General features: G+C 33.7%; 1 protein-coding gene across 1 annotated transcript; it reads left to right on the forward strand.

Annotated features, from left to right (window-relative positions):
- Positions 1-4806: 4806 nt before the first annotated feature.
- On the forward strand, positions 4807-7036 carry LOC110722576 (transcription factor bHLH14-like). Its single transcript, XM_021901841.1, has one exon. It carries the CDS (start codon positions 4827-4829, stop codon positions 5964-5966), a length of 1140 nt encoding a protein of 379 aa, XP_021757533.1. The 5' UTR covers positions 4807-4826; the 3' UTR covers positions 5967-7036.
- The last annotated feature ends 8036 nt before the right edge of the window (positions 7037-15072 follow it).

A 15072-nucleotide genomic window follows, 5' to 3' on the forward strand; every position in this document is an offset into this window, starting at 1 on the left:
TTACGTTCAATGTTTTGACATCGAATCGTGAAACACTCTTGTCTATTTGATGACAAAGATGGAAGTCAAGTGCAAAAAAATGGCATTTAAATATGTGGCAACACATATTTATTTCAAATTAGAGAATGGGCAAAAAAAGCATAGACAAGAGGCAATCAATGCTTGCGACAAGTTAACACTTGTTTTGGTGAGAGTGAGAGATTAGCTCAAGTGGTTAGAGCTTCCCTTCTGAAGTATCCAAGATCGTTAATTTTAACCTTATTCGATTAATAAGTATTAAAGCAACTGATTTTAAATAGAAAGTAAATAATTAAAATTAATTAATTGTGATGGGACATGAATTTGACTTATAACTTTGATCAATCAAGGACTAGTGTTTTGGGTAATTTTACCATGCCACGTGGGCCAACCAGATCGTGACACGTGTTATGCCCCGATTAGTCCGGATTAGACCAATCCCCATTTGACACGTGTCATCTCCAGAAGCTGGGAGAAAAGGCGGCCTTCAAGGGCCCAAAATCCCGAGAAAGTCGTAATTTGACGCAGTCCAACAGGGACACATTTCCCAATGAACCTATAAATAGGGAGATTACCCCTATTTTGGGGACATCTACAATTTATTACAAGATACCTTACATTCTCTTAAATCAGAGAAAACACCTAATCTCAGAATCCGAAATGATCCTCTTTACTTTCCTCACCTTTTTCACATTCTCCTACACGTTCTAACTTGATCGTCAAAGTCTCCGCTGTTTTGCAGGTACAGGCGCAGTCGGATCAGTCTTGAAGCTGTAACTCTCTCGAGGGACAAAAACACCCAAAACAACTAGCAAGGTTGATCTCAGACAAGTTTGAATGATGTAGAGCTTAATTAAAGACCATACGAATTTAGTTACTTTTGGTGCCTTCGATCAAATGTTTGATTCCTTTGATAGCGCAATTTAGGCAACAATTTGATATCGAACCACTTGCTCAGTTGCTCTGAACGAATGACATTACTACTTTTTTTATGGGCCAAATATATTAATTCATCCTCTTTTTGGGCTTATTAGTGAATTTTTATGGGCCAAATATATTAATTGTATATCCTCCTTTTGGGCTTATTAGTAAATTTTTATGGGCCAAATATATTAAATGTATATCCTCTTTTTGGGCTTATTAGTGAATTTCTTTGGGTCAAATATATTAATTGGACTCGAAGTTCATGGACCACATCCAAATGGAATATATGGCGCTACAATTATTTTTCGCCAAACATTCGATTCGACCTAACTTTAACAATCCAAATTTGATGTTTGAACCTCTTGTTTATTTTGATAGGTTGTTGTGTCATTTATTTGAGCACTTCAACTGTCGCACAATAAATAACACAGTCAGCTGTACACATATGTCAATCTACTAATTTGTTTTTGTTTTATATAATTAAATATTAATAAAAATTAATTTATAAATAGTACGTAAAAAAAAATTAAACATTAAATTAAGGGTAATGGTATAATTAAAAATACTCTTGGAAATTGTATAAAATTAGAAATTCATGACAAAAACACTTGTAGATCAGTGTATTAGTGTAAATTTGTCATGATTTTCTAAATTTAAACAGTTATCAAGAGTATTTAGCCTTTTTTAGCTAAGCTATCTTTCTTCTTTCCCGGAGTCTTTTTAAAGGGATACGCAGGAGTCCAAATGTTTGAATTGCCTACGAGCCTGTTCTATCTAGGAGGGGAAGAAATTTTTAATGCTTATACATAGCCCTAAGGGTTATGTATAAAATTTTCCTTAAAGTAATACCTATGTGACAATATATGTATGTTTTTATTATATTAGTAAAAATTTATGGTCAAATCTAATACATAAATAGTGAAAAAGTCCAACGTCCTACTTATTCTGGGACGGATAAAGTATAATTATACAGTCGGTTCTTATTTATTTGAAAAATGTTTTGTTCATATTTACTCGATATAGGTAATTTACTCACCATAAATTGTGTGAAATCTACAAGTCCAATGACAAGCTAATTTGACAATTAGCTTAGCATGCCATATAAATTTTTTAGCTAATTTTCATTGTAGTTAATTTGAACTCTAATGGCTAGCTATTAGCATACAATTTAAATGAATCACGCCTCCTTAATTAACGTTTTATATTTCATTTTATTGATTTTTTTTTTTTGGGTAATTTTTTCTCCAAGCAATTTTTTTGGTAAGTTTTCTCCAAGCAAATTTGCTTAAGCAACCTAATTGTATTTTCTAGCTCCAATGGTTAAACTAGGGGAACCCAAATTGATAGTTCTTAGTTACTTAGTTGATGATGATTGAGTTGTCCATATTTTATATGTGGGCTCCAGACTTGTGCTTGAATAACCTTCCTAGTTCCTACTCGCTTGCAAAAGAAAGAAGAGGCAAATTGGAATTTAATAAAGCTTTAATATATTTGTCTTTTCTTAAAACTATCATAAATAATTGCAATGTTTAATTAATTCAGTTTGTCTAACACGTGGTTATGGTCCATAATCTGTACATGAGGTTTATATTTAAGTAATCCTATTAACTAGGCATAACTTTTTTCTAGCCTATTCTAGCTAAGCACGACTCACTTGCGCATAAACCACATTGATATGACAAGTGCATACAACTATACAACGGTGCATGTCCAAGTTAATTCGTAAGCATCTTTTGATTATTTTGACTTAATTGAAAGAAAACAGGAAATTGGAAATTGAAAATTAGCACAAAGCTTCTGATTTTCCCTGTCGTTCATGATAATACATGCTGCCATCAAATAGAAACACGGACTTGTCACAAAATTTGGCCCCTAATTTCAAGTTTTCTAAGTGTCATTGTTTCAAGTCTTTCAACAATCAACAATAACAGCCTATGTATTTCACGTTTTAAACATTCAATGATAATTACTTCCTATGTATTTCCTACATTATATGTGTGCTGACGTGTACTTGCTTCGTCACAACATAGGTCACATAGCTTGGCCGGAAGCCATTGACATTGGCCAATCTTCTATGGAGTACTATTAAACGCACCACTTTCTCGATCTGATCCCTAAAAGATTACCCATACATGTATTATATTGATCACTTACAAATATAGTTATTACGGAGTATCAATTAAGCATAAATGTAGACATATTTATAATAGCCACGTAATTTTTGTAGCCGTTACCTATCATGTTTAAATCAAAGCCTTACATTTTTTTTTACTACCTTCGTTTCATATTTTTGCAATTTTAGAATATTTTTATATCTTACAAATAATACTCATCTACGGTGTTTATTGAAGTATAAGTATTTGATTTTATACTGCTATTAGAAAATAGTTCAGTTACTATTCTACCCTTCACTTCCTTTGATCTCTGTAGTTTTTATGAAGCTGCTGCTTTGTAAATGGTTGAAAACTTAACCAAATATCAAAGCTTTTTATTTGGGTGGAATTATAAATTAGGATAGTTTTCAAAATGGCTACAATAAAATTATTGTAGTGATCAAATCTCAACCATTCATTAATTTTTGACTAATCCAAACCTTAAATTGGATGACTTTGTGGTTTAAACCAAAAAAAAATAGTTTGACTAAAAAAAAAAACTGCTGCACGTTCTTTTAGTTTCCAATTCTCCATCAGTCTATCTTACTCTGTAGTCTGTACATTGCTTTGCTCCCTTCTTCTTAGCAATTGCTTTTTTTTTTTTTCAAGATTTTCCCAGAAAAAACAAATAGAGCTAAGATCTAGTTTGTTGGCTTTATCATTCATTCATTTGCGATTACTATCTTATGACAATAGATTACCGTTCCTCACATAGTCACATGTACTGCATGGGATGATGGGAGTTGGGTGGTTTATTTTTTAAGGCAGGATGATCCTTGATGACGATGAATGTTCAATTTGGGTGGGGAAAAATCCAATTATACTTTATTAATTCTAATTACATAATCATCTGTGTTTATGCATATTTGATCGATGGAGATGTCCAGGAGGTAGAGAAACTATAAATGGCAGAAAACCATATTTTTGAGTAACAAATACAAATAGTTTTTTTCCGGTTATATTTTTTATGTCAAAGAATTAAATGGACGAACTAGATTTATCTGTAAAATTCTAAGGTTCAAGATTTAAAATAGTTACAATGACTACATTTTCATTGTAGCCATTGAAAAGTCTTCCTATAAATTTAAGGATGAAATTACGTTTTCATAATTCAACGGTTATATAATCTATATGATTATAACAACTACAATGGGGACAATTTTTGTGAAAAAATTTTGGATCTCACGTTTGATAATAGTACATAATTCTAATTCTTTATTTCTCTAATAATAGTATGTGAAAATATAAACTAACAAGATATCACAGGATTATGTTTCAAATTTTGTCAATTTATCCTAATCTTATTGTATTTTAGACAAAATTGTGAAAAAAGATCTTTTAAATGATCAACTTTTTTGAAAAATGACCTTTTAAATTATATTTTACTTAATACTACTCGTAATTAAGTATTGACCACCTCACAAGCTCACGTACAAGTCAACAATATGAATACTACTCGTAATTAAGTAAAATCAAAGTGTGAAGACGAGAAAATTATTCACATATTTTTTGGTGCATGCATGATGCATCCATATAAATAGATACGAAGTATGAACTATCTATTTCATCCCTTCCTCATCATATCATTTAAGAGTTCTATTTGATTTACAATTCTATATCTATCTATCTAGCTATATGTAAGTAATCAAATTTCCTTAATTAATACCATCATTAATTCATTATATATTAGATCTATTTTTATTTGATCATAATATTATTAAAATTCTTATTATGGCACCACGCACTACATCTCCTTCCAATTCATCCTCACCTGATTGCCTAAATTTTAATCCACAAATAAACTTCTCATCAATGTCCTTTAAACAACGCCTCCAAACTATAGTAGAGAGCAGGCAAGGGTTGTTATATGCAATGTTATGGCAAACAACACCCGGTGTCGAGAACATGATGACAACACCGGCGGCTAGCAACATCAGTAGCCGCCGTGTGTTAGCATGTTCCGACGGTTACTTGAGAAGCTGCTCCATAAGGAGCAGCCTAGACGAGGAGATTGTTATGACGTCAGATGCAGAATGGTTTTATGCAAATTCAATAGGAAAACACCTAATTATTGAGGACAATTACAATCTTGTAATTGGGGAAGCCATGACTTCAGGGTCTTATCTGTGGCTGATCAATAACTCGGGTTGTGAGAGGGCGAGGGAGGCTTTGCAGCACTATGTTCGGACCCTGGTGTTTGTACCTGTTGCTTCAGGTGGAGTCATTGAAATCGGATCCATGGATGAGATCAAAGAAGATAGGAGCTTAATTGAGCTCGCCTTCTCAATTTTTACCAGATCTCACAGCAAAGCTGTGACGCCACCTGTAATGCATGCGCATCGTACCAATCATGTAGAGGCAGAGAGGCAAAGGAGGAACAAGCTCAACCAATGTTTCTACACGCTACGCTCAGTGGTTCCCTACGTCTCAAAGATGGATAAAGCATCTCTGCTATCAGATGCAGTCACTTACATCAACGAGCTGAAATCTGCTGTAAGAAATCTGGAAGAGAAACTTCAAGAACGGCCATCTGTAAGTACTATTAATAGTAGTTTTTCCCCACATTTACAAGATCTGCTTCCTCATCATCCTACTACTAAGGGATGGCCAATAGAGGTTGAAGTTGAAGTGAAATCGATAGGAAAGGAAGTGGTAATTCGAGCTCGAACGATGGGTTTGGATCATCCGGAAGCAAGAGTTATGAATGTGTTGAAAGACCTACGTTTGGAAATTTGTTATGCAACAATATCACATGTGAATGAGGTTGTATTTCAGAATATTATTGCTAAGATGCCATTGTATCCTGATGAATTAACTAGTACTCAAGATAGCTTAACTAATGCTATTCGTCAGAGGCTGCAGTATTCATAAGTTTTGTAACCATTTTTATGACGTATGCATGGTTTCTTGAATCGATCCTTCAATCAATCTATATACAGAGTACTGTATTATAATTTTATGTAATGATATTATGTTTATGCATGTTTTTATTCTATTTTAATTTTTTATATGTAGCTAGCCACACCATGTTACAGGGGTCACTCGTTTGGTCAGAGATTACTTGTAGAGGGTAATTATTCATGGGTTATTCGTTTGGTCAAAGATTATCTATGAGTAAGTAACCCCTAAATACTGAATAAGTAATTCATACAAATAAAATAAAATTGCCTTTTTAATAAAATTCAGTGATATTTATCATCCCTAAATATTTATATAAATAGGGCTTACCAAGATTTACTGTGAAATCATTGTATTTACGTTTTTATGGTTTTTTATTTTTTGTTTTTCTTTCCAATCCTAGCTAGCTTATGCTCCTGTTTAATTATGAAACTATTAAAAGGATTGTTTTTTGTTGATCGTTCAATTTCTAGCTAGATGGATTTAGTATGAAGAGTATTCAACATTTCAACCTATAAATAATTATTGAGATAATAATATTTCCATGATTAAAGAAAAACTAACCATCTTCATATATGGAAGAAAACCGACATAATTCGTTATTTTGGATGATAAGAGAGAGTGTTATCTTTGGTGATTTAAACTAAGAACAAGACGGTTCTCAAAAAAAAAAAAAAGATGGACAAAGATGAGAGTAGTTCATCATTGATTTTACCCATCTTAATTGTGCTCTATTAGGTAACTTCCTAGGAAATGTTATAGAAATTACAATTATAGGAAATTTTTTGTGAATTAGCAAGGTTACAATTTTTGTTTCCTTTTGTTCTTTCATTGAAATTACACCTTCCTCCCTCCGTTTTTAAATACATGCTCTATTTTTCATTTCCGGCCGTTTTTAAATACTTGCTCCATTTCTTTATTTGAAAAACTTTTACAATATTTAATTAATTTCTCTCACATATTGAACCCAACAATATTAATTCTATATTCTCTCTCCTTCTATTCTCTCCACTACTTTTGATTTTTACAATTTTATTTTTCCACCTACCCCACTATCTCCATATTTTATTAATTTATCCAATTTTTTCTTAAAACTCCGTGATGAAAAAATGGAACAACTATTTAAAAACAGAGGGAGTATTTATCAAGCTTAGTAGTCCCAATCCAGATACGGAGTATATTCTAAGTTATAACTGGACATTATTATTGAGTATCTTCGTCAAGGTTTATTGGCTTTCACCTAAATTTTAATTTTTCTACTCTAAAAATTATTGATAAGGTGAAATGAAGAAGGTTTTCCATTTATGATCCACCTAACCTAACGCGTGCACAATCTTTTAAAACTCACTTCCTCCGAGAATGACATAAAATTAAGATCCAAATGATGAAATTTTCAAAAATTATAATGATGAACGAACCATCGACACCCCACGTCACTAAGATTCTTAATCAATTATTGTGGTAGAGACTAGAGAGGTCCAACTGCTCTTTATATTCATCTAATTAGACAAACAAAAAAGCAATCTTTAAATTACTGTAAATCTGTAATACATATTATTAATCATATACTCCAATAATGATGGCAATAATGATCTGCTCTTGTATTTCCTGTTGCCAATTCCTTTCAACAATTCTTTCGATTTATGCCATAACGCTGTTTTAAATTTTTAATAACTGGCATAATTTTTGTTTTTGACGTCAAATAAACGTATAATCTACGTGGTTTATGGTAGCGACTAGAGTTGTCAATTTCGGTAAACGGGTCGGGTAAGAGTGGGTCGGGTCAACTCGGTTCGGGTCGAATTGGATTTATTTCATAAACTATGCGGGTCGAGTTTGTGTTGGGTCATGCTTGAGTCGGATCACGTTGGGTCATACTTCTTATCGAGTTCGGGTCGGGTTATATTCGGGTCGGGTGAACAATAGGTCGGGTTTAATTCGGGTTTTCACGCATTAAAACGGGTAGGGTAATTCTGGGGTTCGAGTCGGATTCGGTTCAAGTCAATAATTTGCGGGTTAGAATCAGGTCGGGTCATTCTCGAGTTTGAGTCGGGTTCGATTCAAGTCAATAGTTTGCGGATTATAATCAGGTCGGGTCATTCTCGGGTTCAAGTCAGGTTATGTTCAAGTCAATAATTTGCAGGTTACAATCAGGTCGGGTCATTTCCAAGTCAAGTCATATTCGGGTTCAACTAAGTATAAATAGATAATTATCATTTTTATCAAGCTAGTTATTTCCTTTGACTATAATATAGTATGGCAATATAATAGGGAATTATAGTCTTTAATTTAGGAAGATAATTATCTCCTTTGACCATACAACAAATATATACTATATTTAACTCTTAAATTTTAAATTTGAGGATGATACTCCTTTTTTTTGCTGGCTTGAACTAACTTGGTCTCCCTAAACAAAATGATTTGATCAACAATAATAAGGTGGTCTACATTGCATTTAAGGTGATTTGAAATCGGGTCGGGAATAATTTGGGTTGAATTTAAGTCGGGTCAATAACAAGTCGTGTTAATTTCGAGTACAGTTAGTAACAGATCGGGTTAAATTTTTGGGTCGGGTAAGTAATAGGTCGGGTAAAATTTGAGTCGGGTCAATAAAAAGTCGGGTTTAATTTGGGTCAGGTCAATAACAAGTCAGGTTGATTTCGGGTCGGGTTTGTAACAGGTTGTGTTAAATTCGGGTCGGGTTAGGAACTAGTCAGGTTGAATTCATGCCAGGTTAGTAACAAGTATGGTTAAATACAAGTTTTGACGAGTTAAAACGAGTTTGGGTTAATTTCGGTTCAAGTCAGGTTCGGTGCAAGTTAATTAAATTGGTCGTTGTAAACCGGTAATTCGTTGCAAGTTGTAAACCGATAAATTGGCCGTCTAAAGGCAAATTGGATAGTTCCACCCACCCAATTGAAATCTCGGAGGGTTTTAGGGACCATGACAAACATTTCGGCAATTTTTATTCTAGACGAAAAAAAGTCAAAAATTTCCAAAATTAAAGGCTAACATGTCCACGTTTTTTGAGAAATTTTGGAGGTTTTGGGGCCTGGTGTTGCAAAGTCTTTAGATTTTAGAGAATACATTTGGGGGTCATATATTGCCGATTGGAAACATATATGATCAGTATATGTTGTCATAGATGTTCGTGGTAGGCTTGATTTAATGAAATTGATGCAAGTTGCAAATCGGTAAATTGGTTGTTTAAAGGCAAATTGGATGGATATACCCACCCAATTGGACTCCCAGAGGGTATTAGGGACCATAGTAAAAATTTCGGCAATTTTTATTTCCGGGCTAAAAAATGTAAAAAAATTCCAAAATTGAAGGCTTATATCCACGCTTTTTAAGAAATTTTGGAGGTTTCGGGGCACGGTGTCGAAAAGCCTTGAGATTTTAGGGAATACATCTCGGGGTCATATAATGTCGTTTGGATCCACATATGATCATTATATATTGTCATAAATGTTCGTGGTAGGCTTGATTTAATGAAATCGGTGCAAGTTGTAAAATGGTAAATTGACCGTTTAAAGGCAAATTGGATGGTTCCACCCACCCAATTGGATTCCCGGAAGGTATTAGTGACCATGGAAAATATTTCGGAAATTTTTATTTTTAAGGCGAAAAAAAGTTAAAAAAAATTCCAAAATTGAAGTCTTATATCCATGCTTTTTGATAAATTTTGGAGGTTTCGAGGCCCCGGTGTCGAAAAGTCTTTTAATTTTATGGAATACATTTCTGAGTCTTATAATTAGGGGCGAGCAAAATGGGTACCCGGTCAAAATTTTAGGAACCGGACTTGGAATTGGTTGCTACTGGGTCCTAAAATCTAGAATTGGAATTCTAACCACTTCAACTGGGTCCTAAAATTTAGGATCGGAATTGGTATTGGAACCACCGGGAACCGGTCCGGTTACCCACTAATGTACAAAATTGTTAAATTTCACTACTAAAATTCGGCCAATTTGCGACTGTTACGACCGTCATCAAAACGGTCGCAAAATATGAAATTTGCGACCGTTTTGAAAGAGGTCGCAGATTTGCTGTTGCGAGCGTTAGTAGCGGTCGTAAATTTCTACAATTGCGACCGTTTGAGAGTCGTTCGCAAATTTCCACAATTGCGGCCGTTTAAGAGTCGGTCGCAAATTTACAACTGATAATGCCGGTCGCAAAAGATCTATTTTTTTTTAAAAAAAAGGGTAATATATAAGAGGAGCACACCCTAACCCTAATCAGTGTACAGCCGCTCCTCTTCCCCTCTCTCATGTTTTTCATTTCTCTTTCTTCTCACGCCTCTCTCCTCTCCCCTTCTCTCTCTTTCCTCTTTTTCCTACCCTGATTTGTTTCCCCTTCTACTTCTGTTTCCTCTTATCCCCGATCTCTTTCCTCTTCCAGATCTGGAATTTTTGTGGTCGAATGCGACCACATGAACCATTAGAGGAAAAATATTAATAAAGGTGGGTTAAATTTATGTTTGTTTCCGATTTATGAGGGTTTTATTTCGTTTTTGTTGGATTTTTTTGTTCCAATTTGTTGGTTTGATTGTTGTGGGTTTATTGTTTTTGGATATAATTGTTGGGTTGAATTTTTGAGCGATTTTTTTTGTTTGATTTTTGTTAATATTACTAAGTATGTTTGATTTTCGTTTCAAATTTTGGGTTGATTATTGTTAATTTTATTTTAGGTTTGATTTTTTTTTGTTGATTTTGGGTTTGATAATTGTTTTATTTTCGATTTTGTGGTTTATTACTTTTATTAATTCGAATTTCCATGTTTTATTCATTCAAATTTTGTCTTTTTTTTAAAAAAAAATTCATTTGAATTTTTGTTAGGATTTTTTGGGTTTAATCTTATCCGTGTTTGGTTGATTTTTCCTGGTTCGTTTGGTTTTTGTTATTTTTGGGTTTCATTTTCGTTAATTTTAATTTGGTTAATTTTGTTTGATTTTTTGTTTTAATATTTCGTTCTTTTGGGGTTTATGTTTGATAATTTTGTTTAATTTCAATTTGGGTTTGATTTTATCTGTGTTTTATTTTCGTTAATTTCAATTTGGTTAATTTTGTGTATTAATATATGTGGTGGATGGGGTTTTCGTGGTGGTTGGTTGGGGTTTTCGTGGTGGCTGGGTGGTGTTTTCGAGGTGTGTAGTGTGGTGGGTAAAGGTGGTTGGCCGGGAAGGGGCAGTGGGTGGAGTTGGCTTGGGTGGTGGTGGGGGGGGAGGCGTGGTTGTGAAGAGCAGGGATGGGGACGAATTTTCTTTTTTTCTTTTTTTTTTTATTTTAGCGACGGCCAAAAGCGGTTGCTAATTTTCAAAATTGCGATTGCTTCTTTTACCGGTCGCGACTGTTTCCCTTACGGTCGTTGAAATTAATAAAAACGGTCGCAATAAATCTACGACCGTCAAACAGTCGTAATTATTTTTTTTTCGACCAAGTAAATAATGACCACCCCTTTACGACCGTTGACGGTCGTAATTATAAATTGCGACCGTTTTTGCTATTTTCTGCGACCGCTAGAGGCTGTCGCAAAAACCTTAATTTTTAGTAGTGTTTTAATACAATATTTTGATCCATTTTCATTTTTAGCGTTTAATAATTATATTTATATATACATAAATCTATTTTATTTATGTTTATTATTAATATAATATTTTTTAACTTTAATAACTAAATACATTCTAACATATGTTTGTTTTTAAAATACAATTAGTTTAATAATTATTGGGTAACCGGGTACCCAACCGGTTCAGGGTCCAAAAAATTTAGAATTGGAATTGGAACCGGTTGTAACCGGTTCCTTCATTTAATACCTGAAATTGGAACCACCAGGTCCAATTCCGATTCTAGATCCGCAGGTTCCTTACTGGTTCCAATTCCAATGCCGGGTACCCGGAATTTATGCTCACCCCTACTTATAATGTCATTTGGAACCATATATGATCATTATTTGTTGTCATAAATATTCGTGGTAGGCTTGAGTTAATGAAATCGGTGCAAGTTGTAAATCGGTAAATCGGCTGTTTAAAGGCACGTTGGATGGTAGCACCCATCCAGGTGGACTCTCGGAGGGTATTAGAGACCATTGGATACATTACGGCAATTTTTATTTGCGGGCGAAAAAAAGTAAAAAAAATTGCAAGATTGAAGTCTAATATCCATGCATTTTGCGAAATTTTGGATTCAGGGCCTGTAGACACCCATTTGTGTCTCCCCAAAACCAAACCCAGTGATGAGTACCTTTCACGTCAAATCATAATCGAATGAAGCGAAAGTGTGGAAAGTCTAGTGTTGCGGATAGTTTTAATTTCTTTTCTCTTCTCTCTGTTTTTGAAAACTTATTTTAAGAAAACAGCCAACCCAATTTGGTTGGTCCATGATATGAATCCAATAGTAGTGTAGTTGGATGGGGCTTGACAAGACCTTTCCAACGATATATTATAAGCTCAATTCCGATGAATATTGAGGAAGTTATGACCAATTTACTAAACTGGGCCCGGTTTGAGCCTTATATGCGGCCCAATGATCTAGAGGAGGGCCTAATATGATTTATCATTCTTAATGCAATTAGGAATGGTTTTATTCTTCTAGATTCTTCTAGAAGTTTCTTTTCATTCCTAATTTAGTTAGCATTGATAAATTGACTTTTGTTAACTTTTCAGAGTTTTAATTAAAATCAAAAAGCATTTTCGAGGAAAAGATACGATTTTATCCTCCAGTACGGCAAACTTATCTGATTTTCGAAAACGCGTAAAAAATAGGCCTAGCGCCTGACTCCAGGCATTGGCGCCTGGAACCAGGCCTGGCGCCAGCCATTGGCGTCTTGTGCTAGCCATTGGCGCCTGGCGCCAATTAGCTGGTGATGGCGCCAGCTCTGTTTTGTGTGCGCCAATCTCGTTTTGCGTGCGCCAAGTGCTCTGTTTTGATATTTTATCTTTTTGGCTGATTTCTTTATAAATAATGTATTAAAAACTCCGTTTTCATTCACCAATTCTCACCAACAATCAGTTTTCATTCGCAATCTTTAATTCTCTAATTCTCTCTTAATTCATATATCTTTCTTCTCTAAACTTTGTTTTCATATACAAAATTCCGCATTCGCAAGATTTAGAAACACCTAGCCATATTCGAAGTTGCCTTCGCCCTAGACGTGAAAGGTTTAATTTCTGAGGGTTTGGTCCCAAATCTCTATTTTAATTATTTAATTTAATTGTTTGTTTATTATTTTCCTTGAAGTTACTAGCGTGTGTATTTTGTTATTAGAAAGAGGTACGAGGAATCAAAGTAAGTGCTTTAATGATTTAATTGATATTATGATGTAGAAATCATGTTTAGATTGTTATTATGATATTCCTAGTATCATGTCAAGGGTAATTTTAATATTAAATATGATTGTTACGATGCTTCCTATGTTCTTCCTAATATTTATGATTGTTAGTATCATGTTAGGGTTAAAGATTTGATCTTGATTGCTTAGTGACATGCTAGGGTTTGTTATTAATCTTTTTAGTATCATGCCTAGGATCTTGCTATTATTATGCTTTAATATTAACATGATTATGATTATGTTTATAATTGTTGTAATTTATGATTATTAAGAATATTATTATTATTATTATTATTATTATTATTATTATTTTGATGATGATTATTTTATTTATAATGATATTATTGCTATAATTATTGTTATTATGATTATTATTATTATGATTATTATAATGATTGATTATTATTATTATGTTGCTTGATATTTGTTGTTATTGCTTGATCATGCCTTTTATTGCATGTTTAAAGGGAATTTGGTACTTGTAATCACGCTTAATAAGATAATTAATAATCTTGTTTAGGGTTAATATGATTATAATTTCAAGTGATCGCCAATAATAGTTTTATTTGTGCATTTCAACCAACATAAATAAACAGGTTTAGGGTTAATCCTATTGATTGCATGTTAATTAAAAAGCGCACATGAATACGATCAGAATAAAGTAGAGGCCTATTATTAGGGCAGGTTCAATCTCTTTTACGTTGGATTTGTACCTTCATCCCCGAACCTTTATTTGGTTCTAGACCTTATGGAGTTGAAGATCTCTTGGATCGTTAAGGGGTTTAACCTTCACCCTGTGAACGGTTTTCAAGTTCCTAAAACTTGTTGGCGAATCTTTTGCTCTATCTTCTTCCCTTTTGGACGCCACCGTACTTTAGTGTATGATCACAGTGGGGTTCAAGCTAGGGGTTAACGCTTGAAATTTATTCCCTACAGGGCCAGATGTCAAAAATCTTGAAATTCTAGGGGATACATCTCGCGGTCATATAATGCGATTAAGAACCATATATATATGATCATTATATGTAGTCATAAATGTTCGTGGTAGCTTAGGCTTGATTTAATGAATCAATGCAAGTTGTAAACCGATAAATTGGTCGTTTAAAGACAAATTAGATAGTTCCACCCACCAAATTGGACTCCCGTAGGGTATTATTTACCATGGTAAACATTTAGTCAATTTTTATTTCCAGGCGAAAAAAAGTTGAAAAATTCAAAAATTGAAGGTTAATATCCACGCTTTTTGAGAAATTTTGGAGTCTTCGGGCCCGGTGTAAAAGCTTTGAAAATTTAGGAGATACATCTTGGGGTTATATAATGTCGTTTGAAACCATATTTGATCATTAAATATTGTCATAAATGTTCGTGATAGGCTTGATTTAATGAAATCGGTACAAGTTGTAAACCAGTAAATTGGTCGTTTAAAGACGAATTGGATGGTTCCACCCATCCAATTAGACTCCTTGAAGGTATTAGTAACCATGGTAAACATTTTTCCAATTTTGATTTCCGGGCAAAAAACAGTCAAAATTTTCCAAAATAATTGAAGGTTTATATCCACGCTTTTTAAAAAATTTCGAATGTTTCGGGTCTAGGTGTCGAAAATCAATGAGATTTTAAAGGATATATCTCGGGGTCATTTTATGTTGTTTGAAACCATATATGATATTTATATAATGTCATAAGTGTTGGTGGTAGGTTTGAATAAATGAAATCGGTGCAAGTTGTTAACCGGTAAATTGACCGTTTAAAG

The sequence above is a fragment of the Chenopodium quinoa genome, unplaced genomic scaffold (genome assembly GCF_001683475.1).
Source record: "Chenopodium quinoa cultivar QQ74 unplaced genomic scaffold, ASM168347v1, whole genome shotgun sequence".
Taxonomy (NCBI): Eukaryota; Viridiplantae; Streptophyta; class Magnoliopsida; order Caryophyllales; family Amaranthaceae; genus Chenopodium; species Chenopodium quinoa.